The sequence below is a fragment of the Chenopodium quinoa genome, unplaced genomic scaffold (genome assembly GCF_001683475.1).
Source record: "Chenopodium quinoa cultivar QQ74 unplaced genomic scaffold, ASM168347v1, whole genome shotgun sequence".
In the NCBI taxonomy this organism is placed as follows: domain Eukaryota; kingdom Viridiplantae; phylum Streptophyta; class Magnoliopsida; order Caryophyllales; family Amaranthaceae; genus Chenopodium; species Chenopodium quinoa.
Window position 1 is genome coordinate 130,229 of NW_018744472.1, and position 18,987 is coordinate 149,215.

At 31.9% G+C, this 18,987-nt stretch overlaps 3 protein-coding genes across 3 annotated transcripts; 1 reads left to right on the forward strand and 2 right to left on the reverse strand.

Annotated features, from left to right (window-relative positions):
• Positions 1 to 1,337: 1,337 nt before the first annotated feature.
• Positions 1,338 to 2,632, forward strand: LOC110697633 (NDR1/HIN1-like protein 6). Its single transcript, XM_021875016.1, has one exon. It carries the CDS (start codon positions 1,572 to 1,574, stop codon positions 2,352 to 2,354), a length of 783 nt encoding a protein of 260 aa, XP_021730708.1. The 5' UTR covers positions 1,338 to 1,571; the 3' UTR covers positions 2,355 to 2,632.
• Positions 2,633 to 11,321: 8,689 nt separating this feature from the next.
• Positions 11,322 to 12,712, reverse strand: LOC110697634. Its single transcript, XM_021875017.1, has 3 exons — positions 12,495 to 12,712; positions 12,014 to 12,437; positions 11,322 to 11,894 (listed from the first exon to the last, which is right to left on the reverse strand). Exons 1-3 carry the CDS (start codon positions 12,710 to 12,712, stop codon positions 11,322 to 11,324), a joined length of 1,215 nt encoding a protein of 404 aa, XP_021730709.1.
• Positions 12,713 to 13,218: 506 nt separating this feature from the next.
• On the reverse strand, positions 13,219 to 14,303 carry LOC110697635 (glutathione S-transferase T3-like). The gene is made up of 2 exons (XM_021875018.1): positions 13,840 to 14,303; positions 13,219 to 13,771 (listed from the first exon to the last, which is right to left on the reverse strand). The coding sequence occupies exons 1-2, from the start codon at positions 14,301 to 14,303 to the stop codon at positions 13,219 to 13,221; spliced, it is 1,017 nt and encodes a 338-aa protein (XP_021730710.1).
• Positions 14,304 to 18,987: the final 4,684 nt, after the last annotated feature.

Consider the following 18,987-nt stretch of genomic DNA (forward strand, 5'->3'; position numbering starts at 1 on the left):
AAGTCGGATAATAGAATTATAAGATCCAACAAAATTGATAAAAAGAAAATAATAAAATGGCGGCTACATAATTAGATACATAATTTTTAATTTATAAAAATGCTTAATTCTATAGTTTAAGGGTCTATTCACATTTACTGAACTGAGTTGAGCTGAAATGATTGGAGTTGAACTAAACTGAACTTAGCTGAAATGAATATTTTATGAGAGGGAAATTAGGAGCTGAATTGAACTGAACTGAAATGGACTGAACTGAACTAAAATTAAGTAAATGTGAACAGACCCTAAGTAATTGGATAATAATTTTTCCAGCTTAGAGAAAGTTTGATTGCTATACGCTAATTTTAAAAAGTAGGATCACACGATCATGACCAATCATACACGATTATGTCGAATCCTATACTATTCAATAATAATCCAAGTGAAAAATAGGATCATACGCTCCTACATTGATCCTGTACGATCCTACAACGATCTTGCATGCTCTGCGATCTACATCAGATCTGAATCGTCTGCAACCACAATCAACAAAACACATTTGCTCACTATCGTGTTTCCCAATAATACGGCCGCAACTAGGCCCACCCAATAGACACAGAAGTGTGTTGTGTTATATATATTTTTGTATTGTGCTAACCCATTTAGTTCTATCATTTACTTATTTAGATTTTTTTGTATTGTGCTAACCCATTTAGTTCTATCATTTACTTATTTAGATTAAGACATCATTTGATTCTAAAAACTAACCTAAAGTACTCAAAGTGTCGAATCTTCCCAAGAGCAGAGCAGATTTCACCCTAACAGAGCTGATCGGATTTCAGAACAGAGTAGAGCAGTGCAAAGAGAGCAGAGCATAATAGCTCAAAAGAATAGGGTGTACATTCAATATATATGGCCATCAGCCCATCACCATAGCCGAAAGCGTAAAACCATAACTAGGAGGTCATGCCTTGCGATTTTAGTCAGTTTATTAATGGCAAATCTTAAATCCTAAAACTCCAAATAGAGACAAGGACATGCTTTCCAAAATTATGTACACGTTTTAACCTTTGATGGACCTTTCCACAAGCAACAAAACACAATTAATTAATAAGAATATGACTAAATCTGGTTATCTGTTCACTTTCTATTATCTTCAATCAAATTATTTTATCAAAATTATCATGAATTCAATGCATTTCACTTTGACAACAACAAAATACATCAAAAAATAATTAGACAACTTGACAAAGATTAGATATAAAAACAATTTCCCTCCTCATCTTTGACCATTGTAGCTGCCATATATTAAACCAATTAACAAATCACAAAAGTGAAAAGTTCTTAATTTCTTACAAATATGAAAAGGAAAAAGAATTACAAGTATATGTATATCTAGAAACAAATAGGGACACGTTATTATATCACTTAAACCACTCAAAGTCAATAAAACGAAACTTCAACGTACCCAATTCCTGACTTTCTATACTCCTATAATATCCTTTATATTTCCCTCTTTATAACAAAAGTCACAATTACATTCAAAAACATCTATCTTATTCAAAAAGTCTTAACACAACCGCCCAAACAAGATGTCTACCGATCACCAAAGGATCCACCCAGCACCGGACGTGGAAGCGCCACCACCATCATCCGCGCCATTGATCCCACCCAACACACTCAAGTCCGATAGCACCGGTCGCGAACACTACCCTCCTTTACCACATCGAGCCGGCCCTCCACCCGCCTACCCCATATCACCCCCGCCATACAAATGTAGAAAAAGAAGTTGTTGCTGCCGTGCATTTTGTTGCATATTTTGTACACTACTTGTACTAATCGTCGCTATTGGTGCTACAATAGGTATACTCTTCCTCATATTTCGCCCTAAAATCCCTGATTATTCCATTGACACCCTTAAAGTCACACAATTTTCCCCTAACAACAACAACTCTATATCCGCCACCTTCGTCGTAAACATAACCGCTCACAACCCTAACAAACGCATAGGTATTTATTACCTAGGTGGGTCTAGTCTTACTGCTTGGTACAAAGACATTCAACTTTGTCAAGGGTCATTGCCTAAGTTTTACCAAGGCCACCGTAACACCACCAATCTCGACGTCTCGTTATCCGGTACCATTAACGATGCGTCGGGGTTAAGCTCTACATTGCAGCAACAACAACAAGATACTGGAAATATTCCCTTGGTTTTAAGGGCTAAGGTTCCAGTGAAGATTAAGTTGGGAAAGTTGAAGTTGATGAAAATGAGGTTTAGGGTTACGTGTCACTTAAGTATTGATAAATTAGCTAATCGAGCTGAAATTCGAATTGGTAGTAGCAGCTGCAAATTTAGACTCAAACGTATTTTTTGATTTTTTTTTTGGAAATTCATTTTGTTCATTTCCATTTTGATTTTCCATTTCTCATTTTTTACATGATTTTGATATATTTTTTGTTGCTGTTTATTATACTATTTCTTATATTACTAGTATTAGATATTTTAAATAAAGATTTGGAGGATCATTTGTGGATCTTTCATATAGATTATTATTGTATATGAGCGAGCTACATGTACATGTTACATCGACTTTTGATGGATATGCTATATTACATACTATACAATGAATAAGAATGTTGTACATTTATTTTATTATTACGAGTAGGATTTTATTTATTTTTGCTTTCATATGAGTATATGACGTTCCAACTAGATCAATCAAGTAATTTAAGCTGACATGTGTGCTTTATCACATTTTCACGAAGCTTTATAAAATTCACAATAAAAATAAATAAATAAATAAATAAATTAATAATAATAATAATAATAATAATCTAATCTAATATATATATATATAAAGGGGGGTTTTTCCCCGAGTTTTTAGAGAGCCACGTAGGATTTAATTTTCTTAGCGTGCCATGTAGGATTATAAATTTAAGTTGTAGCCAATTAAATAAGAGATTATTAATTTCTTTTACAATTAAATAATTAAAATGTCACGTAAGCAAAATTGACGAATGAGATACTACATTTTAAATTAATTAAATACAAAATATTATCCTTTGAGATTAGGAATTTTATCTAATATTTTAAAGCTAATATAATAACAAAAAATCCCATAAATATGAAAAATATTTTTATAAAAAAAATACTAACAAACCGTGCATCACACGGGCTTATATAAAGGGGAGTTTTTTCCCGAGTTTTTAGAGAGCCACGTAGGATTTAATTTTCTTAGCGCGCCATGTAGGATTATAAATTTAAGTGATAGCCAATTAAATAAGAGATTATTAATTTCTTTTACAATTAAAAAATTTAAATGTCACGTAAGCAAAATTAGCGAATGAGATTTTAAAATTAAATTAATTAAATACAAAATATTATCTTTTAAGATTAGGAATTTTATCTAATATTTTAAAACTAATATAATACTTCCTCCGTTTTTCTTTTATTGCACCATAAGGACTTTTACACTATTCACTTGATCTTCTTTGACCATCTTTTGTGATTTATCCATTAGGAAAAATATAGTCATGTGGGATCTAGTTACATTCGTCTCGAAATCTACTTTTCAAATATCAATTTTTTATAATTTTTACAAAAGTATAATTAAAGATATTAATAGCCAAAGTAATGCATTTGCAAGCATGAAACCCCTTATGGTGCAATAAAAAAAGAACGGAGGAAGTAACAATTTTAATCACATAAATATGAAAAATATTTTTTGATAAAAAAAATACTAACAAACCGTGCATCGCACAGGCTTTATCTAGTAATAATAATAATAATAATAATAATAATAATAATAATAATAATAATAATAATAATAATAATAATAATTATAATAATAATAATAATAAAGGTTGTGATAACTGCTAATTTAATTAACCTCCGTCTTGAGCCTGAAGTGAATTGACATCACATGTACTGCCATAGGCAGTTATCAAGCTATTAATTGATTAGGTCAACAACATGAATTGTTCAAAACAAATACACGTTTATGAATAAATAAGAGATAAAATTGTATACGTAATAATTATAAATTTTTCTTATTAATAATGTTAAGTTGTTAATAACTAGTTTTACTATTAAGAAATTGCATACTCCTTTTACGACTGATTGTTCTCATATGAGGATTTGGTAATAAAGGTCCTAATAAATTAAACATTGATGTTTATAAATATGGTCAAAAAGGTACAGGAATTAAGTTTAAACAATAAATTTAATTAGCACACATAGAAGCATTATAATATACAGTCTAGTCCTTTTTATTTTTATTTTTTTAAAAAAAAATTCGACAACAAGGAAACAAGAAACATGGGCTTTCTTCACAGCCAATAAGAAACAAAAAGGACAATCTTCTGGCTGTAGTTGCTAAATCATGGGCTACAATGCTACATGGAATTGAGGTGTTTGGGTCCAATTTACTCCTGTTGGGCCGATCCACAAATGATTCAATCGTAAAACCCAGGGTTAAGGTTCAACTCTCCAAATCAAGCTAAGTCAGTCAAAGGCTCTATCAAAATGGCAAGCTCGTTTGACCCAAGGCCCATTTGTCTATCAAAGTAAAGGTATAAAAGCCTTCACTCTCCTCTCTCTACATTCATTCACACAAAGCCTTAAGCGATTAATACTCTTGCATAATTTTCTCTCTCTAAACCTTGTACTGACTTTAGCATCGAAGGGGCCTTCCTCGGCAAAACCCCTGAGGCTAGTTTATATGTGTTTGTTGTGCAAGAAATCCTCGGCCTAGTCATCACTTGGACTGAGAACAATCTTCAACCCACAGGAAAGGACATGTCCGAAGGTCCCATTGTTTTTACCCAAATTGAAACACGGGGTATTAATAAGTGCTCCATTTGTCCACGACACATATGCCAATACAAATATTTGACCAACAACATCTTTAATTATCAATAAATATATATTTTAAAAAAATAAAAATTAATAATCTACGTAGTATTTATTATGTGATAATTTCAAGAAATACTCACAAGACTATATTTTTCTTATTTATATAAACAAACATTAGTCAAAGTAGGTCAAATACCCAATAATGCAAAGAATGTTAATAGAATACTTGTTTATAAACGGAGGAGCTGCGTAACAAAGTTTATTTATAAATAGGTGAAATAGTTACATATCAAAAGAATATGTAGTAAGATGTTCTAAACTTCAATCTTCGCCCTTTCAGATAATAATTATTTTTAGTTAACTTAATTGGGGTCATGTTCTCTTGAGCTTTAAAAATAATAAGGAATATTCAACAAATATTATTTCAGTTTAGTAAAAAAAAAAATAGAATTTGTATAAATAATAATAATAATAATAATAATAATAATAATAATAATAATATAGCAAAAATAATTTCACTTAAATAAAAATAATTTCATTTTATGAGCAATAGCTAGCTAACCATTCCAATCACCTTTATCACCAAGAAATGACAGTCTCCGATCGTACATATGCAATATAAGATTCAACATATTGCAACAGCCAAAAAAAGTCTAAATAAAGAAAAGAAAAGAAAGAAGGAAAGAAAAAATGTTTCAAAACAATCTATTCCTTGCCTTGTTTGCAGCCATGAGTATAGTTGTGCACTAGTGCCTTTATTGTTGTGTGCACCATTCGCCACTGGTGGACCGTAGAAGATACTCCATCCATCGGTCCTTCCATTCTATATATATTAATGGCAAAATCGTAAATAATACTTTCCCCCATTATTCTTTTTTTCCCTATGTTTCTCACTTCCTCTCAGTCTCTTTCCTCCCTGATCATCATCACTCTTTCCTATTATCTTTTTTCTCAGATTCAAAAAAAAAAAAAAAAAAAAAAAAAACAAAAAATCCCCATTCCTCTCTCTCTCTCTCTCTCTCTCTCTCCTCCCTGTCCTTGTCCTTTTTTCTCCTCCTTAATTATCTCTTCTCCCACCTTTTTTCTCTCTCATATTTCAAAAGGATCTTCATGACTATAATAAAAATATATGTCATGGACAATACATAGAAGAATACACGAGATTACATCCAAGAGTAAGATTAACTATACATAACTTTGAAGATATATGTGCATTTTTTATGTAAAAAATGTGCATAATTTACAAATGTGCATAGTTAATAGAAGTCATCAAAGCCTTTGTACTAATAATGCATATTTTAATCCAATCCAAATAGTAAACGTTGGAAATCCAATCCTTATTAGTGGGTTTGCAATTTTCTTATAACTACATTTACTTTCTTATTAGAAGTTAGAAATAAGCTTTAATGGAGGAGAAAGAAAGAGATTGTTTTGGTGATGAGGAAAATGAAAGGAAAAACAAATTTGCATATTTTTTTATTTAAAAGCATAAATTTTGTACTAAATGTGCATAATTTTTGTGATGAATGTGCATTTTGCACATGTAAAAATCCAATGTGCATAAGTTTGAAATTAAATGTGCATAAATTTGTACTAAACATGCATATTTTTTGCACTGGATGTACATTTTCTATAGGTTAAATGTGAAGCATTGGATTCATTTTTACGGTCAAGATTCCTTTTCATTTTAAGATCCTTCTCATTGGACGATCCAACCCTATATTTATGGTCAAATGAGAAGTTTGTTAAAATGAGAAAGATTTTATATGCATATATTTGTATTGAATGTGCAATTTTTTTGAATTGAATATGCATATACTTTTCGATTTGTATTCGATGTGCATAGAATTTAAACATAATGTACATAATTTTACTTCTAAATATGCATATTGTTTACTCCTCTTATTCATTCACCTAAGAATATGTATTTGGGCAAAGAGGGCACGACATTACCAATTCCAATAGACATTCAATGTTATCCTTTAGATTTAATTTAGTTTCTTAGTTTTCTTATTCATTTACCTAAAAACACCCTGCTTATCTTTCTCTCTCATCCTCTATTTCCATTACATAGTTGTGGAACAACATTAATTGGCGAACGTTCTACGAAGCTTTGAAATGAAGATTTATGATCTAAAATGGTGAAGATGATGATCAGATTGCTTCTACTAGTGGGAAGAATTGAAGGCAAGGAGAAAAATAATCATGAAACTTGTGGAGGAAGAGAGAGAAAAGATGAATAGTAGAAATTAATGACAACAGACGATCTTGATTAGATGGAAGAGTAGCGTGAATTTGTGGGAACTAAGCTTTATAAACAAGGATATTTGATTAGTAGAGAGAGGAAGTAGAGTAGCGTATTTTTTGTTCTAATATCAGCCACTAGATTGCTCATATGAATGATTGAGATTCCTTATTATCCTTCACATTTTAAGATCCTTCTCATAGATCACAACATATACTTTTAAGGTAGAAGAGAAATAGTTGTTTAGAACATTAGTACTGTATTACTCCATATTATATATAGTTTTATGATCTGATCATGTGTTGGGATAAGTACATTAAGAGTTTAAAGAAAAGGATTTTCTAATCAATTTAAGATAAGATTTGGAAGAAAGGGATTGAAGGGTAATTTTCTTTCTCAAGTGGGGCGCGAAATAATCGTAAAATTGGTTGCACAAGCAATGCCTATATGACATATGCTATGTAATACTTCTCCCTTTGGCTATGTTTGGATAACAAAAAATGGAAGGAAAGGAAGGGAAGAGAAAGGGAGGGAGACAAAGTTCCTTGTTTGGATAATATGTTGGGGAAGGGAAGTGGAGGGGGAGGGAGGGATCCATTTTCTCTTCTCCTTTAATAAGGATCATCCCTTCAAAATTGGAGAGATTTGGAGGGGAAATGGAGATCACCATTTCCTCCACTTTCCCTTCCTTCCCCTTCCTCCTATTTTCCTCCCTTCCATTTCCCTTCTAATTTGTTATCCAAACATAGCATTAGTGTCTTAGATGAAATGGAGAAGATGTGTTGTAGCATTTTTTTTTTTTTTTTTTTTTTTTTTTTTTTTTTTTTGCCGGTGCAAAGCTGATGATGAGTGAAATCTTGCATGGGTAGCTTGTTAAAAGTTGTATCTTTCAAGGAAAGATGATGGCTTGGAATTCTATGACTTAAGAGCTTTCAATGAAGTGATCTTAATTCATGGTGTGGTCAGGCATGTTTTAAATTTTTTTACAGCCACATATAATTACTAAGCCGGTGAAAAAAGAGATTTTGATTTGGTGTTTAAAACTAATAAGCTAGAGTGCAGCCATGTAAATGCAAATGATACATATTATCTCGAAAGATATTTGGATTGATAAAAAAATACATATGTTTTCAGGATGTTGGAAGTTATTTTGAAATAATACTCCCTCCATTTTTAAATACTTATTCCATTTCTCCATTTGCGAAGTTTAGGAGAAATTGGAGAAAGTAATAAAATATAGAGGTAGTGGGGTAGTTGTAAGAATAAAAAAATTATAAAAGCAAAAGTAGTGGAGAGAAATGTAGGAGAGAGGATATGAAATTAATAAAATATGATTTATGTTTGGTCCACTAGGTGAGAGAAATGAATTAAATATTGTATAAGTTTTTCAAATAAGGAAATGGAGCAAGTATTTAATAACGGATGGAGTATTAGATTCTAATTGTTTTAATAAATTGTTAAATTATTAATAAGGTCGTTATTGAGTAATTTGGAAAAACAAAATATAATGTTATAAATTGGAATTTTTTTTTTAGGAAAATGATGGAAGTTATAAGGTTTATTTTTTAAAAGAAGCAACTTTGGAATTATTTTATTAAAAACAAAGGAAAACGTGCACAAAATTTTAAGGTTGGGGTTTTCATGTGCTGTGATGAAACATTAAGGAAAAAAGTTTTAAAGTATAAAATATATAGTACTTTGTAAAAAAATTATCTTATAATCTACGGATTTTTATATATTCGACGAATGAGATCCATAAGAGATGTACAAAAACTTAAATTTGATACTCGTAAAAAAACATGAATTAAATAAAAGGGTTATAATTTAGTTTAGAATTAAAATATATAATCGTCATATGATCAAAATTAATGACTAAGTGCTTAAATTAATTAAAGTAATAAAATATAATTATTTGATATTATAGATATTTTCCATAAATTGAAATGAAAAAATAAAATTCTACTTATAACTAATTATAGACTTTGTAAATTTATATGAACACGTTGAAAAGAATGATGAAGCCAACGTCGACAACGGCAGTAGCTAGTTATGGCAATTCAGGCAAGGATGAGGACGATGAAAGAGAAGAAAAATAAGGAGATGCGGAGAAAGAGAATGATGATTAGGTTCAAATGGACGGTGGGTCGGATGCGAAGGGTGATCCAGAAGAAGACAACAAAGAGGAAGTGACGGTTGAAGAAACTAAGACGTCTTTTAACGAAGACACAAAAGAAGCGAATGAGTGAAAGCCAGCGGATCCCTTCGATGCTGAAGGTTATGATGACGAAGGCGATTGGGGTGAAGAAAGTGTCCCAGAATGGAACTACTCGGACGACAGTTGGTATAACTCTGAGCCTGGATGGATGACTATCGTGATGACATTGATAACACCAGTATGTATCGTCACAAGTCTCCAGATCATTGAAGGTATCTTTAAAGATCCATATTAAAATTAAAAAAATAAAAAATATTTTTTTTTGGAAGCCCCATTTTATCTACTTGATAAACAAAATTCGTTTATCAAATGGTAAAATGGTAAATAAATCTACAATTTTGTCTAGTAATCATGTTATATTTGTAAATAAATCAACTATTGTGGTCAATTTTAAAGTCATAATGGAATATTTGTAAATAAACCAATTATTGTGGGGTCTATTTTTATTAAAAATTTGTTGATTTATTTACAATTTTTTCATTTGATAAACATATTTTGTTTACCAAGAAGATAAATTTGTATTTTCTCATATTTTTATGTAAAAAACTGATGTGATTTTTTTTTAAAAAAAGTAGTGATAAAGAGATCGCAATAACTGAAAATCGTGCATTGCACAGATCAGATTTACATCTAAAAATAATATAGTAGTAAGGTGATTAATAACAAAATTTACTCCTATAATATTTCTAGATTATAAGGAAAAGTGTGTCACTTTAAAAAATTAATTTGTAGTGTCCCTTATGAATATTAAAAATACCCTAGCAACTCCCTTTAAAATATATATATATATATATATAGATATATATATATATAGATATATATATATATATATATATATATATATATATATATATATATATATATATAACAAAAGGTTAATCAATAAAAAAAATCACTTAGAGAATAATAAAAACTCCAACACCCAATAATTAGAATTAAGTCCAAATTAAAATAAATAAATTACATTATATTTTACCAATCATTACAATCCATCAGTTTTACATCGCAGGTATAATATAGCTTTTATTTAAATTACTTTTTTTATTCTCATATCAATCAGTTTTACATCGCAGGTATAATATAGCTTTTATTTTATCCTCAACGATATATTATTGACTATTGACTACTCTATTTGAATTTTTATAATTATTGAATAAATAACTCGTTAATATTAAGTACTGATGCAACAAATAATATCTATTTAAGTAACCTAAGGATAATTTTAAAATTGATAAAGTAAAATTAAAAAAAAAGCATACTTATCTAGGACGACCTCATAACATATTGGCCTCATGAGAAAGCGAAATACATACCAAGATGTAACAAGACAAATAATTAAAATAGTCCACTAAGAAGCTATCGATTAGAGGGTTTGACTGCAACAAATAAATACGGCAGCCAACAATATGGATTTTGGCTTGCGCAACTAAGTTGGCATACGCAACACCTAGTTCGAGCCCATATGTTGGGGTCCTTGGGAATGAACAAATACCAAGTTGCAAGATTAATTAAAATGAAAATCAAAACTTCTGCAAATAAAATGTTGCAAAACGTTATACGTATTTGGAGGAGGATTAATTATTTTTTTCTCCTTCGTTGTTAAATTTGTTTAAAATTACATTGGTAGTATTATAAAGCAACATTATGAATTCTACTATAAGACCACTCTCATTCATGGGTGAAAAAAAAAATGCCATTATCTCTCTACCCACTTTCTCACTCCTCTTTCCCACTTTTTCTCATGGGCATTTTATTTTTATAACTTCTCACACACTCATGGGCTAAAATAAAACCCCACACCACTCTCTCTCCTACTTTTTCTCTCTCCTACCCATTTATCATCATCATCTAATTATTTATATGATTATGAATGTTAACAATAAATTGTACATTGTGTATGCTAATGACGTTATTATTTTATTCAATTGATCGACTTTTTCATATCAAACAATAAAGCATTAACATTACATTTTTTTTAATTTAAAAAAATAATATATTTTCATTTTTCCTGATAATTAAACACAAGCTTATTGATTCTCGGGACCAAATTTTTGCCAAATATGCTCGATAAGGTCATATTTAAGCGATTCATGTGTGCCCTTATCACGTAAAGCATTCCTTCTTCCCAAATAAGTGTCAATATCAATGTTTTCTGGTTGTCCAGTATTGAATTGAAAAGGCTCATCGTTGTTCGCCGGTGCACTTCTGCTTGTTCCGGCACTAGTGCTTCTACGTTGTGGTTGATCTTCTTCATAGAATTTTCTCAAAACATCAGCTCGAATGTAGTGATGTCGTTCATCCTCGACTATCATGTTGTGCATTATGATGCAAGCTTTCATAATGTCAGACAAAATATCTTCATCGTAAGCAAGTGATGGTTGTCGTAGTATTGCAAATCTTGCTTGCAAAACTCCGAATGCACGTTCAACATCCTTTCGAGCTGCTGCTTGTTTATCAGCAAACAACTTGTGTTTCTGAATTTGTGGGTGGCTAAATCCTTGGATAAATGTTTCCCAATCTGGGTAGATACCATCTGTTAGATAGTAACCTAAGTTGTATTCGTGACCGTTCACTGAAAAATTTATTGGCGGTGCCCGATCCTGCAAAACATATCAAATACAGGAGATCTATACAAGATATTAAGATCATTACATGACCCGGGAATTCCAAAGAAAGCATGCCATATCCATAAGTCTTGATCTGCAACGGCTTCCAATACTAGGGTTGCGTTCTTATTTCGCCCAGAATACTGGGCTTTCCATGCCATAGGGCAGTTCTTCCACACCCAGTGCATGTAATCAATGCTACCAATCATTCTTGGAAATCCCCTGCTTTCATTTTGGTAAAGGATCCTCCTTAGGTCATCGTCCGTTGGAGTTCTGAGATACTCATCTTGAAAATTATTATTTACCCCTTCACAAAAATGGTGCAATGAACGTCGTGCAGTTGTTTGACCCATGCGTACATATTCATCGACAGCATCTGGTGCCAAACTATATGCCAACATTCTTATTGTAGCTGTACATTTCTGTAATGGTGATAACCCAAGCCTTCCTGTAGCATCTCTTCGCTGCTTGAAAAACTTGTCGGTTTCAACCACCGTGTTCATAATGCGATTGAACAACGGTCTATTCATTCGAAACCTTCAACGAAATTGTTTGTCAATGTAAACGCAATTCAGTGCAAAGTAATCGTTGTACAATTGATTATGGCCCTCCTCCCTCTTTCTATCTCCCCTAACTTCTTCCTCGACACCCTCATTTACATTTCGATTTAAGGGTTGTGGTGTAGTAGGTTGTAGGAAGAAATAAGCTGGTAAATAATTTCTTGCAAATTCATCTACTATATTATCAAATTCTTTATAATGGTCACCATATCCATCAGAAGAACTTGAACTAGAGCTTTTGCTAAAATACATTTGTCGGTCAATGGATGTGGTTTAATTTGTTTTGGTTTAATTTGTGAATGGTTAAAGGGTTTCGGAGTTAAAGGGTTTCGGAGTTCATTATATAGACTATGTTTCTAGCATTGCTAGTATTGTCCATGCATCTGATGATTTTGACAACTCGCTTAGACAATTTAATGACATAAAGTTGAGTTACAACTCAATGCAAAATCAGTGACAATTCACTGACATACAATGACAATTAAATGACATACAAAGACAATAATAAGTTATATCAATACAACAAATTAATACGACAAACAAATGACAGTTGATTAAAATTACACAACATAACAATTACACATCCTAGGGGATAAAGCCTAGAATACATTATTAAAAAAACATACCTACATGATTAAAATCACACACAAATAGCTAAAGTTGATTAAAAACAAAAGTATATGATTAAAAAACACTAGTAACAAAAGAAATTAAAAGGGATAAAGCATAAAAATACATAATCAAGATTGAACTACACTTTAATTACCACCATATAGTTCTTGCATCAATTTGTTCCTAAAAGCTTCTTCACCGGCTGTAAGTGTTGCCTTGGACATTAAAGTTTGAAGCATGTCAAACTTCATTTTCATTTGGTCAAATTGCATTTGTTTCTCAGTTAATTCCATTTGTTTTTGCCTCCTTTGTTCCTTTGCCCTTTCCATCTCTAATCTTTGTTGGCGTGCATTGGCCTCATGAAGTCTAACCTCGGTGTTTGCATGCATTTCCTCAGTAAAACTAAGAACCGCCCCCTCCATTGCAACTCCTTTACCTTTGCGCTTTGCCTTAGTTGTCTTAACACCATCAGATCGAGGGAGTCCTCCAGAGAAATATCCACTGCCAGATGAGTCGGTCATATCATCTCCATCGACTCTAGGTCTCTTCCCACTTCCACTACTGTCCTGTTGATTATCATCTACATCCCCTTGTAGTTGCATTGCCTTCCTTTCTTCTTTAGATAGTTCCCACCGAAGTTTCGGCCTCCACTTTGGTTCTTTAGTGACCATCCTCCAACCATGCTCACATAAGAAGTTCCTAGGCTTGGGACGTACAGAGTTACGAAATATCTTATGAGCATTTTGATTCGGTCATCCTCTTTGTACCCACTCCCAAGTTTACCAGCTTCTTCATAACAACTTCCCCACAAACCAATATCTGGAGCAATTCGTCTCCAACGGTTCTCCAACATTTTAGTTGTTCTTGGTGGCAAGATATGTGGCTTTTCACCTTGAGCCAAATCATATGATGCAGAAACCTTTTGCCATAAAAATGATGCTTTCTGGTTTGACCCAATTAATTTATCGATGCAATGCTCCAAATAGCTAGCAATTAGTGCCTCATCTTCCGCTACAGACCAAATACGAGAGGGTTGTTGTTGATTTACCGGCGATGGTTGCGTCAGCGGTTCTGGAGGGTACTCCGAGGTCTTCGGAATATGTTCTTCATCTTCACCAAACTTAGAATTGCTTCCTTGATTACCAACCGGAGATTGTTCATAGTTATCAAAAGATAGTTGTGTTACCGGAGAAATTTCTTGGGGAGTATTTTGAATAGAAGTACTACTCATTTTTTGTAAAAATTGTTGAAAAGTAGGGTGATTAATGAAGGTTGGATCTAAATCTTCATAATTTCCTAAATATTGTGCATAATTAGGAAGGTTAGGATCCATTTACTGAGAATATTTATTAACTTGAGAAGTAATTATAGACGTCGAAATTCAGTAGAAAAAATGTGTTTTTTTACTGGATAAAAATGGCTGAAAATTGAGATCTATTTATCAAGTAAAAATAAATGTAGTCTTTCTTGTTTTGTTTTTTGTTTTTTAAATTTAGGTGAATCAGTCCAAATTGGCATGCAAAATTAACGGTAAAAAATAAGAGATGCCAACCTTGGGGACTGACAGGGACACGTGGCTGCAAATAAGTGGTCGCTCTGACGGTCCCTGTCAGGTGAGCCATGCAACGACTCTTTTTTACATTTTCAAGTTTTGTTAATTTTTTTTTTTAATTAAACATGGAGGGTCCACCTTCAATGTAGCTTTTACCATTAGCCATAGCTATGGGAATTTTCCAAATTCCTCATGGTCATATTTTTTATGGCCCATGAGTGTGGAGCTATAATTCTCATTTTTTCCCCTTAATTCTCCTCATGGGCAAAAATATACCCATGAGTGAGAGTGCTCTAATGTGATGTTAATTGACAGTAGAAGAAATTACAGGGAGTATCTCTTACACATATGTAGTATTACCTTAATTTAGTAGCCTCTGCATTAAAGTTGTTGAGTAATTTAGAGTATGAGACAAATTTCATGTTTGCGTTGCTTAATTAATAAAGGTGAAGATGTTAATAGGTTAAGGTGTTTAATTAAGTATAGCAAAGTAATTAGAAGCAAATTAAACTCGGTAAAGAGGAAATCCAAGCAGCATGGTTATTACTTAGTGGCGTTTGACTTACATAGCAAAACAATACACTGAGTGACGATTAAGTCGGTTTTTTCTTGCAATGTTTGGCCTGTTTTTTTAGCTTCAATATAAATATATGTTAATTAACATATGTTGAAAGATAAGAATAGAAAAGTCAGTTTATTCGTGACTTTTGGCTGAGGAAATATTTCTTCTATATATATGTGTGTTTAAGACACATGATGCAGATACATTTTTTTTGAGAAAGTACCAGTTCTTTATTTTCTTGATAAAGCAATTGCAAGTTTATTTATCATCATCATAAATTACATAAGTTTGGTTACATTAGATCACAAACATACTAAACACTGTTGTGATTGTCTTTTTTGTATCTCCTAGTAATTTCGTGATACATGTGTGTAAATTCAGGATCGAAATGTTACTTTGGGAAACAAGTTTCGTTCAGGCCCCGAAGTGTTAATTTGTCTAATTTCGTGTCATTTTTGTGACCCGATAAACCAATTTTCCCAACAATCCAAAGTAATATTTTCCTACAAAGATGACATGGTGCAAGAATCATCTTGCAAGCTTCATAATTTGTACAAATTAAGAGGAGTAGTTTTACGAAGATGGCAAAGTCTATACATTTTTTGGTGATATCACTTGGAGTTCCAATTGTACTCACATCCCCGAAGTTAATGGAGGAGGAAGACGAGACGTTTGAGGCAAGAGGAACAAGCGAAAGAACGATTTTGTTCGGTTCTAACAAAACAATGCAATTCGCAGTACTTTTATTATTATGTTTATTAATGGAGAATTGGTTAGTATTTCTAATTTTCTATACTGGTATTTTTTATTCCAAGCTTGAAATGATGAATGTGATGTTTCATTGTTTGATTATTTATTTTATGATTATTTAGCATGGATGATTGATTATCAAATATGATATTATTTGATGATGACTTTTTACTGAAGTATTAACATGTATATATTATGTTAATTGTTATATAATATCTAATTGGTATTGCATATGTTAATTGTATTATCATGGGATTATTATCGATGATATTAATGTGGCAAGTATTATGGTTTAATAAAGTATTTATTGGTCTATGCATGGTAAAAGGTCCGTTGTAGTTTTCAATGGGTTATGCGGTAATGACTAATGGCAACGGTAATTAGTATAATTATTGAGGTAATTCAAATGTCATGATTCAATTCAATTGATGCTCATTCCGATAAGTCATGAACGATTAATGTAATAGTATGGTATATATTATTGTTTATCTATTATATTCAATTATTTGAATTTATAGTTTTATTTTATAAGACTATGATTTATTTCATGTTTTATGATGTTATCTTGTGTAATTATTTTATGTAATTTCAGTTGTATAAGTGTATGTATATGAAACAAATTTGAGGCAATGAGGAGTTTGTCAAATTTGTATATATGTTGTATTAATTCTTATGCATGAAACTGATTTTGGTTTATGATGAATAAGTTAGATGTTTTTATCTTTCGTGATGTCCATGATTTGGAGGAAGTATTTAATTTTTTAATTGTCACGATGAAAGGATAGATGTTTTGACAAAATATCGATTTATTTTTGTTGGTTTGAATATGTCATGTTATGTTGGGATTAAGCCAACTAAGTTATGACATATTTGTTTATTTATTTTATTTCATTGGTGTTATCATGTTATTGATGTTTGTTTTAAGTTTTAATTCTCTCATTTAAATCCAATGTGAAGGAATAATTTGTTGTTTTATTAAGTACATATGTGCTTCCATAGCACACTTTTTTTAGGAAATATGAAGTGTTTATCAACTATCAATGATATTTTCAAGGTGTTGCTATGTTTATTTAGTGTATTCTAAGGATGAAACCTCAACATATTTAAAATCTACTAAGTGAAGTAGAGTTTCAAAGTAACGGAAAGTTTATAAAGTTTGAGAAATAATATAGGAGATGAATATTATAAGCCAAGTTATTTCCAATCTATAGGTTAGTACATGAAATTACCGCAGAATTTGTACCACAACAAAATGGTGTAGTTAAAAGGTAGAATAAGACACTTGAAGAAATGATTAATTCTATGTTGTCATATTTGGTTTTAAGTGATGGATATTGGGGTATAGCCGTTATAACGGCACGTTACGTGTTAAATCATGTTCCCATGAAAGGGAAAGATGTTACCCCATATGAGATATGGTATAAAAGGAAACCATACTTGAGTCATCTTAAAGTTTGGGGTTTTAGGGCAATTGTAAAAATGTCAAAACCTAAACATAAAAGTTAGGTGAAAGAAGAGTTACATGCATTTTATAGGATATGCGAAACATAGCAAATCCTATAGGTTCTATGTATTAGAGAAAAATGACTTTTGGTTGGTTCACATACACCACCATTGAGTCAATAGATGCATGGTTGGATGAAATTAGATTTTCTTCAATTCCTAGATCAAAGGATGTAACTCTAAATATCAATGCTCAAATTAAAGTTTTGATCAAGGTTTCGTTGATCAAGAGGTGGATGACCAAACTCATTTAGAGGAGACATGTACATCATCATCACAGCTAAGGATAAGCAAGAGGGCAAGGAAAGGAAAAATCTTTTGGCCCGGATTTTCATGGGTACCTGGTTGAAGGATCAAGGGATGAAGTTTCACTACAACATCCATACATTTTAATGTGGAAGATGATCCTTTCACATATGATGAGGCTATGAAGTCTCAGGATGTTCCATTTTGGAAGGAAGTAATTAATGATAAGATGAAATCTATCATGGGAAACAATATTTGGGTGTTAGCTAATTTACCACCTAGTTTAAACCAATAGGATGTAAATGGATCTTCAAAAGGAAATTGAGGATTGATAGAACTATGAGTGCCAATTCCCACTTCCTATGAGTGCCAAACATATTCACAACATGCTTAACGTAGGCGCACTTTGAACGACGCCTACAATTTGGCGACTCCAATGGTGAGGATTCTTGGTTATTTATCGATTTGAGTGATCGGTATTTAATTAAGAATGAGTGGATGAGACTTGAAAGATTCTTGAATTATATTCCTGAGATTTAATTGGCATTGTCACATATGCATATGCTTTTTAGGTCACCTATCACAATAGTACGTGTTCTACGTATGTGGCTAGCCCGGGGGATTTATGCTCTATTAATTCGAAAACGCTCATGGCAATAAAAGTTCACTCGAGTTTTTAAATCCACCCAAACCATGGAGTCGAGTTCGATTTCATCATGAAATTACGGAACCTCCCGTTGGCATACACCCTCAAGGGAGGATGCCTTGCTAACGCGTCCAAACTCTTAACCATGGTACCCTTTGACACCCAAATAAGCTTGACCATAGTGGAACATAGATCTTGACTTTAGGTTGCGAACTTCATTGCATCATTCGTGACAATGTGCTTATGTGTGGATATTTTTATTTTTTATTTTTTTCTTCTCTTTTTTTTTCTCTTATCAAAGCATTTTTTTTATTAGAATCGAGTCATAGTTTTTATTTATTTATTTTGAGTCAACCCGGATTTTTATTCTCGTATCCTGCATAAGAGTCAACTTGTTTTGGTCATAGCCGAAGTTCTAGAAAGATTTACGTGTCGTGACACCTATGGATCTGTAGCCCCGAGTATAATATTTAATTTTGAGTTAGTTTCGTCCCAATTAGAGTCACGGATCAAAAGTTATAACTGATATACTACAGCCTGTCCAGTTTAGGTGTCTTTTTAACGTCCACTTTCTTTTTTTAAATTTTTTATTTATGTCTTTCCGTTTCAAGCCATTCTTAGCCAAGTCCTTTAATCCGTGTCAAATCGTATAACAT